The 14330-nt window shown below is 35.2% G+C and overlaps 1 protein-coding gene across 4 annotated transcripts in view; it reads right to left on the reverse strand.

Annotated features, from left to right (window-relative positions):
• LOC103987735 (1,4-alpha-glucan-branching enzyme 3, chloroplastic/amyloplastic) overlaps positions 1 to 14330 on the reverse strand; it is a 28258-nt gene continuing 13928 nt past the window's right edge. For 3 of the 4 annotated variants that reach the window (XM_009406122.3, XM_009406121.3, XM_018826846.2), the window contains exons 11-21: positions 11773 to 11875; positions 8359 to 8496; positions 6049 to 6120; positions 5016 to 5120; positions 3860 to 3937; positions 3633 to 3740; positions 2209 to 2289; positions 1582 to 1686; positions 956 to 1041; positions 526 to 580; positions 1 to 446 (exon numbers count right to left, since the gene is read on the reverse strand). In XM_009406122.3, the coding sequence (XP_009404397.2) occupies positions 414 to 446; positions 526 to 580; positions 956 to 1041; positions 1582 to 1686; positions 2209 to 2289; positions 3633 to 3740; positions 3860 to 3937; positions 5016 to 5120; positions 6049 to 6120; positions 8359 to 8496; positions 11773 to 11875 (964 nt within the window). In that variant the 3' untranslated portion in view covers positions 1 to 413. The remainder of the gene's footprint in view (positions 447 to 525; positions 581 to 955; positions 1042 to 1581; positions 1687 to 2208; positions 2290 to 3632; positions 3741 to 3859; positions 3938 to 5015; positions 5121 to 6048; positions 6121 to 8358; positions 8497 to 11772; positions 11876 to 14330) is intronic. The other variant, XM_065187200.1, reaches the window with a different exon arrangement.

Consider the following 14330-nt stretch of genomic DNA (forward strand, 5'->3'; position numbering starts at 1 on the left):
TGAGTACAAGATCTTTTTCATCAGAACATGATATTAGTACGACTACATGGAAAGCAAGGAATTCATACATAGAAACAAACAAGAAAGCAAAAAGCCAAAAACAAAAGTGATAAGACCAATATGATGTCGTACCTCGATAACAGAGAACCTTTTGAGTTCTTCGATGCAAACCCAATGCAGAAAAAGATATTATACACCGGGATGACAGCATTGATTAGTAGTAAGATGGTACGGAATTTGGCTCTTATGGACCTACAGTCAGACTTGCGTAGTGGGCATTCGTATTCACTTGGATCTGTAGTTTGTCAATACGAACCAGAATGTTCCAAAACGCCAAAATGTTAGTCCCGTAGTCGCCTCAGCCGATCACCTCAATTGAATATATAATCAAAATTTCCAAGATTCCATCGGCTTCATGTTGTCAAGATTCTCGTCAATTTGTAGACCTGCCAATATGCCAGTATTCAGCCACATCGTTCCTGGAATGAAAATAGATAGATCAAGTTCTTCAGTCTTACTGCCTACCTGGGCGCTTCTACGAGGCAATGACACTTCCAACGAGTTTCTGTGGCCATCAGTCCTGCAAAGTAACAACATAAATATATCGATAAATTCTGTAGATGGAGTAAAGAAAGTCAAATCAAAACCCTCGTGTTCCCAAGGCCTGGAATAATCAGTCAGCTCTATACAGGTGAGGAAAGTCTTTCGAGGATAGGAGAGATTCACACTGCGGTTGATAGCCAAGGAGAACCATGTCCCCAACATAACAGGGATGTGGAGAAATAACCTTTTAAAAGGAACCCACATTCCTGAAACGGGGATATGAAAATTTAACCTTGGGTTATGTAATGCCCTCCAAGACTTCTCTTCTCACCATAATTTCTTATCGATACTTGAAGACTGGTGTCTCTTAAGAACAAACAGATGCTAGAAACTTGTAATTTAAGATGAACACCTTTTGGTGCTAGTCCTTTGAAGATACAGGTCTCTCTTAAGCATCCCGAGTCCTCCGTAACTGACTTCATCAGTATTGAGTATTAACTGAAACAAAGCAATTCATTACGTCATCAAGCATTTTTTTTGTTTGCTTCAGAAAAGCAAATGATAGCTAACTAACATCAGAAAAGCAAAGGTTTTCATCATTACACAAAATAAGTACTAAAAGGAACAGAATCCCACCTAACAAGTCTAAAACCCCACAGATTCATGTTGGGGCTAAGGGTCAACTGGCACAAAATTATAAATTTGTCAAACGTATTTCAAATATGATCCACATCATGTTCTGTGGGTAGATTGGATCAATATTGATCTGTTCTAGGACATAGATTGACCTGCATCTAACCGCGTCGGTCAATACACTGCGATCCACTTTGGTAAGTGCTATACAATAAGAACAAGATGGTTTGTCACCTGAAATTCATTAGAGCAGTATGTACCACCTTTTCTAATAGGTATGGTTCAATATGGTAGTCCATACTATTAAATCCATCACATGTTCCGTTTCTCTGTTTACATTTCTTCTGCTTGTTTATCATTTATGGTATTTCAGGAAATTGCCAAGTAGTGGGATTCACATAGTACCTGATATTCCCCTGCTTCTTCTACACCGACACAATAAGCTTCATAACAAATTGTAGGATGAAAGTTGAACACAAAAAATAGCGGTCCTCTGTTGTAGGATATAACCTATATGAAAATTGTTAGTAGTTTTTCAGTATCAGATATACTAAAGGCCTAAAACATTAAGCTAGCATGAATACAAGTAATGCAACTTTCATAGCAGAATTGTTCCACATGTAAGAAGTTTTATTTTTCGAACAAAACCAGAAAATAAAAGACGTTCATGTTTTAATCTAAAGTTTTCCCATTTGCTGACAAAAGCCTTGATAGCATGAGCAACAAATAAGCACATAGCACTGCATGAGCACAATAAACCTAAAATACTTAAGAGCAACTTCATAATGCTTTTAAAGCGTCTTTTTATGGTATATATCAATGTTTTGAGGACAGTGTCATTTCTACCACAAATGGGGCAACAGCTAATATATAGTAAGATTAATTGTATCTACGGGATGTTTTGAGGACAGCGAATGAGGTTAATTGTATCTACAGGATGTCTATGCCCGAACAACGAAGTTGATCGGTGAGATGGAAAAATAGTCAATATAACTTAGCTGCAGACATATAAATCAATAGGAAACCTCATACCATGTTAGAGTCATTAATATGGTGCACCTTTGGTGGTCCACTTGAAAGTATATTCTCATCCTCATCTATCCTCATCATATCCTGCAAAATGTAAAATACGCACAAATATTCCAGTTCAACACTGAACAACTGACATATAAGCATGTGTATCTTTGCCTGACATCAACAATGTTATCAATAAGTAAAGTATGCACAAAAAATAAAGACAGACATGTTGCATTACTATGAACAAAGAAAAATCTATAGTTTATACTTTATAGTAAAACTTTGTTGTAGATTTTGTGTGAGGTAGAAGTCTGAAAGATGAGAAATACCTACAACAACCTTCAACTGCTTTCTACCTGCTTCCAACAGAATTTTCTTTTCCCATGTTCCTAATTTTCTGATGCACAGATCAGGTACAATAACTCTTGACCAATTAACACTTGTTCAAAGGACCTCAAAATGTTTTAGTTCAACTGGTTGACCAAACAATGCACCAGGTTGAAAAACACAATCAAAGGTATGTGATGCTTAACATCCACATCAAGGTTTTCAATTTAGAGGCATGTCCTCCAAGCCAGCATGTAGCAACTTAAAAGCAGTTGCATATGGTTCAAATTTTGGAGTATAAAATTAAAATAATGGATAAAAACACCAAAATGTGACAGTGAGAATGCAATCTAAATGGAAAGGATAAAGGATTAATATAGCTACAGATTCATTTTAGATAAGTAATCCAATTAAAAATTGATTTTCTTTCTGTAAAAAGTCTTGCACATCCAATTGCAATATATTATCTAAAGTCATATTTATTCATGATTCCATCTGGATCTTATCCACAAAAATCAATCACTTGATACACCAATATGTATCAAAGAGGAAGAAGGAGAAGAGGAACAAAGAAGAGAAGGTGGTACAGGAAAAGGATAGTGACGGGGAAGAGGAAAGAAGAAGGAGATGGAGAAAGAGGAAGAGGAAGGAAGAAGAGGAGGCGGTGGAGGAAGAGGAGAGAAGAAGTGGCAGTGGAGGAAGAGGAGAGAAGGAAGAAGAGGTGGTGGAGGAAAAACATTTCAGACCATTCATAACTTCGTTGTGCTTGAGAAGTTCTTTTTGTTATATAGATTGAATCAGGCCACCTGAAATGGGGGTTCCAACTCGGACCAGTAAATGCCAGTTGGTGTGGTGAAAAACAGGCAAAATTGCAATCCACGGTCACACTCGAGCACTATTTTGTTATTGTATGCGATGATCATTCCAGATGATACATTCCATAGTACTTGTCAAAGGGCTGAAATAGTAAATTAGTATATCAAACAGGCATTTCTGATTAAACAGAGTAGTAACCTTAGCAAATATCAACCACAGAAGACATAGAGTATATAAAATGACTACTCAAATTTAATCATACAAACTTGAGTAAGATATTAGACTGAAATGCTTACCTTATCAAAATTAAAAAGTTGCCAGTGCACTTCATCCATTAACAAATCCCATTGACGGTTTGCCAAAGCAAATGAAAACTTGTTGCTTGGGACTGGAAACTCAACTCTCTATTAAAATAACAAAATCAGAAGAATTGATATTTAACGTTAAAAAAGACAATGACATGCCTTTAAAGAGAGAAATGAAGACAACCAGCACAAGATAACACAATATAAAAAAATCTCACATTTGGGTGTGCAAATTCATTTCCCATAAAATTGAGGTAAGCACTTCCACTCATTGTAAATGTCAGTAACTTGATCATCTGAAATATGAAGTTGAAAATTAAAATATGCAAGAAGTAACAATTCCAGATCAAGATAATTTGCATGGATATCTCTTGTATGCACACCTGAAAATAAAGTTTCTAACATCCTGGGCAAGATAAAGAAAGTTATTGCAAATAAATCTCTATACAAGACTAGTAACATTTTCAGTGACACAGCATATGCTGAATTAGGGTTTAGCATATGTAGGAAGTCGAATATTATCATAGTAAACCTATGCTTAAATTTCAACTAAATACATAAAGGGTATACCCAGTACATGAGACTTCCGCTAAAGCAAGGTCTAGGAGGGTCAACGTATGTAGCTTTACCTAGAAATTGTTATCATGACTCTACTATGTAAGACCCCTGTTCCACATTGGAAGTGGGCAAAAAGAATAGATTGATTTATATGAACCTAATGGGTATACTACCATTAATTTGATTACAAGTATTTTGACTCAGTGGTTCATGCTCAGCTCAATGAAAACAATAGGTCAGTTATATAAACCTAGTATTGAGGCAATAATGAGAGGCTCAAGTAGGAAAGGATTGATGGGCATAAATCCTAAACATCTTGGTAGTTATGATTAGTCTTAAACATTACAGACCAGTGAAGACTCTTCATACTAAGGGTAGCTACATAGGGCTTGATAATGATCGGCCAGATTTCTTTCTCCATTTTGACCACAACAAGGATTCAATAATTAAAGTTAATCCTCTAATCAAGTAAGCAAACCACAGACAATCTAAGATAGACTCTTGGCCTTATTTTTCTCTCTAGAGTCTGAACAAAAACAAACAATGACAAGAACTACCAGAAAGCATGAGACTAGAGAAACAAGAACCTATACACCTTGTTCTCCCTCTGCACAGTATGAGACAGGAGAATCTTAGCAGTAATTACAACAAAAAAAAAGCATACTAGCAGGTTAGAAATTATTAATTAATCATTTTTCACTATCAGAAAGCTGTATAATTTCAAAATTAGGAGACTAAAGCAATATTAGAAATGACAAACTATCATGCATTGCAATTAGAATGACATCAGAAGTAAATTAGTTGCTATTAACATACCTTATGCAGTGAAGCTCCCCTAAATAGAACATTATCAGATTCAATGATTTGCTCATCAGCCTTGCTGAACAAAATTTCCGCAAAGGACCGCCCTCCTGATATTGACTGTCTTACAATGTAATTGACATTAATAAGTGGTCATTACTGAAAAATTAACTTGAAACACATCTAAATATTGAGACCAAGTTCATTCATGTAAAAAATGTACAATTCTGGGTATTAGTTAAGTTACTGTAACATCTTTTAAAGACACTGCTTTTATTTGTCCAGTCCTTTCTGATTTTCATTCATGACTGCCGTTCTGTTATATTTTTCTTTATGCTTGGGTAGATGCACATTTTTTGTTTATCTTCCTAAATATAACAGGATTTAGCATTGTGCAAAAGAAAAGTCATATTTTCTCTCAGACCATTAATCACTCAGATTGATGAGTATTTGATGTAGAGAGAAAGAGATAGAACCAATAAAAAACATTTTTCTTGGAGTGACAAGTAAGCACTTTTGGAGGTATCCCTCTTTTTATCAGACAGATCTGTCAACTGATAATATCCAGAACAACTTGGATGATCAACAAAGGTAACGCCAAGGTTGACATTGAATATGTCTAGCTCTGATAGAGACTTGGAGTGACATAATATGTATACTTAATCAAAGGCCAGCATGTCTGCATGATGTATTAAACGTTTTAGCTATACAGACATAACATGACCAAATCATGCAAAACTTGTATTTTGGCTATAGCAAAAAAGTAAATCTCTTCATGCATTTTAAAATTTGACAAAACCAAACTAAATAGTGTGACCTGGACAACATGACAGCCAGTGCAGAGAATCCATTAGTGTATACATATTTAATTTATGATTAACATGATTGAATAAATTACTTTAGTTGGAACCAATTTTCTCATAACAAATATAACAGACAAATTCATCAGGAGTCATAAACCTCAAAAAGAAAATTAAATAGCACAGGACACTAACTATAATTGATTAAATGGCAACAGAAGCAAACATTTTATGTATCAGGCCAATACCTGATTATGATTCTCAGCATACAAAAGCATCTTATGATGGCTTTGTTGGTTGGTCAAAAGCACACTCACAATCTGCACCAGTTATATAATTAAACAAAGATGCAATTTGTGGGTTATTAGACATAAACTATAAAAATTATCATCACAACTTTGCTGAAAGATAAACTGCTCAGTATTTATTAGTAAGATAACTTGCACACCAAAAAAATAACCACAAATAAGTTTGCAATATTTTTTTCATATATAGAATAACATAAAAAACCATGTCAATCATAAATTCATTCTAAAAAATTTTATTTTAAAAATTCTTTCAAACAGTATCTACTAGAGTTAAGCAATTACAGGATATTCACAATAAATTGAAAGCAATTAAAGTACCATTAAAATGGGTTAGATATTATTAACAACAAAGATGCAGAAAAGGAATTTGAGGTTGAAGAAATGGTTGCAACTTGCAAGTAGATACTACAAAAATTTATACCAAAGAAGAGAGTGTTACTACTGCTTATGCTTGTCAACTATGCACTGCCAAGTAAATCAAGAGAGACATTTCAGAAGGCTTGGATCAGATAAATAAGAAATCTAGATAGTCAAAATGTTCATAAGAGACAAATGCTTATATGGGCAAAAACACAAATAAATAGTAGACATGAAGGTGATTGACATGAGAACAAATGAAAATAAAGAATATTTATATATTGCATTTGTCATCAATCAATTTAAGAAGAAAGACATTCGATTACATGTGAAGTGCAGATATAGTTGTCACCTGTTTTTCTTTTTCTTTAAACCAATTGCATAGATGAACTTGCCAATAAAGATTGTAGCCACACAATTCAAGAATACAATGCAAGTCAAGGGGAAAAAAACTGAGATGAAAATGACAATATCTCATGTGGATGTTCATAACTAATCATACAACTTATGAGTAAAAGAAACACTGGATCCAATGGTTTGGGGCAGGGGGTTTTGATAAAATTATGGTGCAATGAGGTCCAAGAAGCAACTAGCACCCAATGGGCTTGTCATAAATATGGCAAATATATATAAATTTTTGTAAGATACAAAATGGAAGGATAAGAGAAAAAAAATTATTGATGATACTAACTAAAATAACATAATCATAGCTCTAATATGGGGAACAAAGGATAACCAAGGCCAAATGAACTAAAAAGAAATCAATGTTTTCATTAATAAAAAATCATACCATTTCATACTACAAGACTTACAATTTACCCACTATAAATATAGATTTACTTAAGCCTTGAGCAAACAAAAAGGAAAAAAAATCTGTCCAACAAAATTTTACTAAAATGTTACCATATTGAGAATCCTCCCCAAATTCTGATGACCTCAACTACAACACACTTAGGTACCCTTTTAAAGCTGTGAAAATGTAACTAGTCTGAACTAAGCATTGTCGTTGCCCAGTCTGGAACATAGTATTTACCAATGAACCAACTTTCTTGCCCGTCTCTCTTCCTCGATACCATCATGTACCGATGTATCATGTGTTAGTATACCAGCATGGACTAGACCAATACCAATTTGGCTATGAACCATAAAGGGTCCGGTGCTGAAAATAGCATCTCTTAGTCCAAACTCCAAACTAGCTAAAATAGACTTCAATCACAATAAAACACCAATCCTAATAATATGTGACTAACTCTGAACGAATATACTCTAAAACATTAAGAAAAAGTCTCTTAACATCGACTCAATAATGGAAATCAATTCAACTTGACCTCTGAACTAAGAAAAGAACAAACTAAGCTTGATCTCAAAGTCATGGTTGCATCGTTATAAATGAGGCAAATGATGAGGGAACTGAATAGTGAAGATTTAACTCATTATGATTATTTTGCTATGTGGTTTTCCAATCACATATTTATCATAATTCACAACAGAAGTAATTAATGCACAATTGTAACCCGATCAGTTGAGCCAAATCTATACATGTTAGGGTGCTAGAAATTTTAAAGCAGAACAGTAGGAATTGGGTAAAAGATTAGGATTTCTATCCTTATATCTTGCATGAAATGTTTCTCCTAGTACACTAAGCTTTCATTTTGAAGGTGCTAAAACATCCTTTTCAAAATCTCAACCGACGGATCAAATGTGCAAAGGGTGTACAAGTCCACATTCACAAGTGATCCTTTCAACTCAAGTTGAAATCTTCAAAGGTACAAAAAAGATGCAACAGTATAATCAAGTAGTAACCCATCAAGTAGCCAAGGATAGTTTGAAGGTTAAACATATGGCTTTTCAGTATGACATGGCAGCTATCTTAACAAAAGTAGGTTGAGAAACCTTATTCATGCTCCAGTCCTGATCAGGGACATTCTCAAGAAGCCACAGCCACAACTCAGAAACTGAAAAGTTGATCCAGTAGTCAAATCCCAAGCCACCTTGAGTTGTTGGTTCACATAATCCAGGATAAAATGTGGCCTACATTATAAAAGAAAGAAAAGTTTAGAGTTAGAATAAACTCAACATTATTGTTAGCTTTCACATTTCTGATGTATATATTTGTTTCATAGCTATCCAGCTAAAAAAAGAATAATAGTGTGAAGTGTGAACAATAAAAAACAGTAGTTTCTTTGTTTACTGAGTTATCAGCATTATAGCATAAGAAGACAATCACCTTCCATGATACCTCCTCCTGAGAGAAAAAAAAATGATGTATTGTATTCGTACTTTATACTAGTTGTTTCTATTCCATGCAATTTAAGAGAACAGTCAAATCAGTAATTTTGATGATGTTCACTTGGTTTTGTACAAGGAAGTCCAACTACTTATATGGCACATAATTACCCATTCACCAACAACAAGAAGCTACAGAGTCCCAGTTGACATAGTTACCAGGAATTAAAAAAAAAAAATCTCAATAACAAAGGAAAGGAAAGTAATAGCATAAATAAATCAGGTAAAGGTATATCAAGCCAAGGTTCGTCGTACCGTAACATACCACTCAGTATGGGCGATATGTACTAGTCCGACAGGGGACCAGTATAGGTGGTACATCGGTATGCCCCCATGTACTGTGTATTGGTATGCTCAGTATAACTCGGTATATATCATACTGATTGTGGGTTGGTACACCGATACAGACTGGTAAGGCAAACCATGTATCAAGGTTCCATATTAAAATTTACATACCATGGCTTAATGCTTGTATGAGGTGGTATGTACCTATTGGACGGTCTCGAAAAGGATATACACGATACTGCCTGTATAAGATGCACCAGACTGGTCTAAGCCTATTGCAAACAGATGCATTGGATAAGTTCATAAATTGAACATGTCTGATGGTTCAATAAATAGAACTTCTGAAGTCATATTTAACAATTCAATTTGGGCTTGGTGAGACAGTCTTCTCAAAGTGGCAGCCATAAGAAAAAGGAGAAGAAAAGGAGGTCAATGAATCTGTACAAGCAAAATGCCTGAGACTTGTTCTTTGTCTTTCTCTATTTCCTCTTTTTTTATAATCTATTCTTTCTCTGTGGTTGCTTGTGTCAGTGTAAATTTTGCACAATACCACTCAGTTGCATGATTGGTCAGCACTTGGTATGGACCACAGAAGTGGGGATTCTTAGCTTTAAGGTATGCAATTTCGTACCGTACCAAAGTTTCGACGTTCGCTCGGTACGGTACGAAATTGTATACCGAGCGATATACCGAACAGTATATATATATATATATATAAGGCGACGGCACGTCGCCTGTTATAAAAAATATATATATTTTTTATTTTATTTTTTCGTTCCGCCCAGTAACGGGCGGTCCGTGTACCGGTAAGCTGACGGACCGGTACGTACCGGGCGGTATTATTCGAAATTGCATATCTAGTTAGCTTGCATTTAGATCAAAACTACTCAAAAGCCAATTTCTCATGTTACTGACAGAATCAACTTCTTGAAACTATCATTTTATTGCAACAAATGCAATAGCAATTGACATTCATCCATCATGACAATTGAGAAATGTAGTTGCTACAACATCCAAAACAATAATTTACCAAGTACCAGGTGATATGAAAATCATAAGCTCTGCTGGATCCAAGATATATGAACTGCAAAGTTTTAACCTAAGATGTAGACATCCAAACAAACTTATCAGTCCTGAGTTCCACCTGATAACATGGGTCTGGATCCTCAAACTGACCCATTAAAATAAGGTATGGACCCTCAATAAGTACACAATACTGTGAAGTGTGAACATAACCTGATATGTGATCCATATCTGCATTTGGATATCATCATTACTTATTGGATATGGGTTAGGATCCTAGGCAAATCTTACTGAGGTCTCACTTGGTAACACCCTTTTAAAACTTCCTCCATCAAATTCCAAGAGAAGAGTACAGGTAAGAGATATACAAGCAACTTTAGTGTATGATTCTCAATTATTATCCTGATAGTAACATTTTTAGAATGAATCTAATAGAATTTCAAGTGATGACTTGGTTCAGGAATAAACATAGTCATCTATGCATAAGTTCTTGCTCTTTGAATTCACTGAAGCAAAAATTGAAGCTATGCTGGTATTTATTTTGCTGAGATGACTTTAAAAAATGTGTATTATGATGATATATGTTGTATTAAGAGGACGTGAACTTCTTTTTAAGTCTCAGAAGATATTATAATGTGAAATGTGAAAAATAATTATGGATTAATCTCATAGAAATGACTCTAAGCAAAGACAAACACAACAGAAGTTTCACGTTTGTAGGTTTCTCTCTGTGCTCCACTCTGATCACTATATCAGTTAGGAGACTTGGACCATTATTAGCAAGGAAGAAGACATTACCTGATGCAAATGCTCCTCTTCCATCTATGGTTTGCCTTATCTATATGCTTTGGAGATAGATCCACCCTCAATACTCTCATAAAGAGTGCCAACTCACATCGTCTGAGAACATTGATGTGATGTCATAATGGAAGACATCAACTAATGGCATAGAATGATTGAGATGCATGGAAATTGAGAGCAATGCAGGCGATACGGGCTAACTGATGCAGTGAATATATTTGGTGGTATATTAACTGCGAACCAGCATGGGATAAGTTGTGGTAACTGAACATCGACAAGAAAGTCCATGACAGGCCACTACCACAAGCTCAAGGCTTCTTGCTAGCAAAGAGTATCATCAGTTTCCAAATAAAAATCTGCAGTTCTTTCTTGAAAAACCTTGCCTCTTTCAATTGCTAAATAGGAAAATAGTCAAATACAACTATGTTTAGTTTGTTTCTTAAATCATCTTCATGGACTACAAGCATTACAGCTTCTGATCAAAAGACATTAATTATGTCTAGTACTATTAGTTCGATACTTTTTAATATTGCTCAATTTTTCATACATCTAGTATTATTAGTTCATTAATCCCTGTCGATGGCAGACTCAGAAAGATGGGTTCAATAACATCCTAAGCACATTAATTATGAACATGCAACCCTAGTCTCATTTCACTCTTTCTATCATTTATATCTTCACCTATCTTCTTTTGCTTATATCTTGCTTTCAGTAATTTTGACCTCCTCTTCATAGGACTTAATTTAATTCATCTTATTCTAAACAACAGTTTCGATTTTGGAGAGATAAACCAAAAGCCATAGATTCTAGGCAAGTTGGGCATAACATGAGACACAGTGAGTCTATTCACCTAGTATAGAAAACCAATTTACCACAAGAAGATAGAAATCCAACGAAAGAATGGTAACTTACATCTTCTGCAATTGTGATGATATCTGGATAAAGTTCATGCAGCATCTCATTTGCTAGAATAAGGTACAATAAAGCGTCTTTGTCAACATATTGATTGCAATACCTGAAAGACACGAAGATCATGGATGGTATAGCAGAACTAGAATCAATTGTTCATAAAAATCTTCCAAAAATATGGCAGACAAAAAATATATATCTTAACAATCCAACCCAAAATAGTTAGGACTTTACAGTTTTTTTGTTGTTGTTGTAGCCAAATAAAGGAAACTGAAAATTGCATTCTCTGACTTCTCCAACCAAGCTATTCTTCTTTAATATATAGAGATAAAGCTAAGATTAATGTCTTTAAAAGTGCTAGGAGCTCCAGAATATTAAATTTTAAAAAATATACATTCCAATTGATAAATATGATCATAAAAATAAAAATGACACAATAAGGTTTCTACTTTCTACTAATGGAGAACTATGCTAAATAGGTTTCTAACTAGTGCTAATAGTTCTAAAGAGTGGACCAAATATGGTGCTAAACAGTTCTAACCAATCCTAAACAGTTTCAAGAGGGAATTGAAAAGATGAGGAATCAACAGCTGTGGAGGAAGAAGAGGGTGGTCGACGAAGCTGCGGATGAAGGCAACGGTGGCGGTGGACGAAGCTATGGACAAAGGCAGTGAAGGATTAAGTTGCGGACAAAAGCGGCAATGGCAGGCGAAGGCAATGGCGGCGAACAAAGATGCAAACAAAGAGGTGGCAGCGACAGACAGCTGTAGCAACAGACGAAGGCGACTGTTGGGGCAGGTTTTACGTTAGGGTACATTAGTTGGTTTGTTGAACTTACTCATTCAATTGAACCACGCTTGAATCCCCAACCCAATTTCACACAGGCACTGGCCCGAGGAACTCGGCGCCTGTGGCGCTTCATCGAAATGCCTTGCTTGGGGGTTTTGCAAGGCGCTTAGGCTTTTCAGGGTCATAGGCTAAGAAACTTTGTTGATCAGAAAGCATGAGGTTACAACCTGAAGGCTTTCGGGGGTCATAGGCTGAGGTTCTATATGCTGGTCCAGTACAAATTTCGAAAACCTACCGCATCAATGTGATAATGATATACTGAGAAGTAAAAAGGAACTGGCCTATTGCAGATGGCATTGGCTCAAGGCAGCTATAAACCCATATTGGTATTGTAAGATGCATGCATCTGAGAAGTTTCTTTACATTTTTAGTAAAGCTTAAAAGATTTTCATAAAGACTAACTAAACCCTATCATTTTTATTCTCCCCAAAGAAACATGACAAACACTTAAGAACAGCAACTCCTGCTTTAACTTGTTAAATATTCTCCATGCTACATTTTTTTTATGCAGGACAAGTATGTAGATTGATGTAGGACATGTAAATGGGTAGCATCTCAAGTCTAGGTTATAAGTTAAAAGCAAGAAGAAAAATGAAAAGAAAAAAAACTAGTGTTGTAAGGTGAAGCAACTCCCTGGGAGCCACAGTGGCACTAATGTTAAATGCCCTCACGGCTTAGTTTTGGCAAAAGATCAATCAGATTGATACATGGCTACCACTGTGTTTTTATCCAAAAATAGATGCTATCCCCATCATCGAGTAAAAATTCTATTCCACTTTTTTTTTCATTTTTTGCTAAGGCAATCAGGGGTGTTATAGATTTGCAGATTCATTTTCTGAGTCTGTGAAAAAAGATGAAAGTACCATGGAGCTAATGGAAGCAAGGAAGGCAACTGATATGAGATCAAAACTTATCTGCGGTGGTTCTTAAGAACATAATTATCTGCATTTGGAATTTGTTCCTGAAATTTTATCACTATGGGTTTATTGTTGCTGCTCTACGTTCTAATTTTCCTTTGGGTATATCTTCTATGTTATAGATACTGATATTCTCATCTTGTTCTCTTTTTTGTTTATTTTTTCTATATTGTAGTACGTATTCCATGTCCTTCATTAATCAGGATTAACAAATTCTCATGTTTGTTTAAAAAAAAACCTTCTTGCTAGTGTAAGATCCTTAAGACAGTTTTATAAGTTTAGGATCAGCCTCAAGAATTGAAGCTTTTAGCTAAATCAAAGCTCTAATACATATAAACATGGGCGAAGGTACACAAATAGATATCAGTGCATGTCCTAATGTACTGGAGTTTATGCAGCAGAATACAAGTAGAAAGAAAGGTAGAAAAGAAGATAAAAGCAATACGAGCTCATGTAAGGCTTTACACATATCATGCCATGTGTGAAAGAAGAAAACGTCTTCTTGAATCAATAACTTCACCATGCATGAAAGAAGAAAGGTCTTCTTGAATCAATAATTTTTTTCAACATGTTACTGAAATTGTGAATGCCAAAACAATTGTCCTTGATTCGATCCTTAGTACTCATCCATTTCACCTATATTTCAAAAACCTCTTCTTCCATAGGCAATTTAGGCTCATTCAGTCATGGATCTAAAAGAATTTGATTATCCATATCTTTCTTTGTGGTTTTGCAAAAGCTCTCTGTCCTCAAAAATTTCTGGCAAGAATTGAGTTTGTCTGCTTCCAGAATCAA

This window comes from Musa acuminata, chromosome BXJ1-6 (genome assembly GCF_036884655.1).
Source record: "Musa acuminata AAA Group cultivar baxijiao chromosome BXJ1-6, Cavendish_Baxijiao_AAA, whole genome shotgun sequence".
In the NCBI taxonomy this organism is placed as follows: Eukaryota; Viridiplantae; Streptophyta; class Magnoliopsida; order Zingiberales; family Musaceae; genus Musa; species Musa acuminata.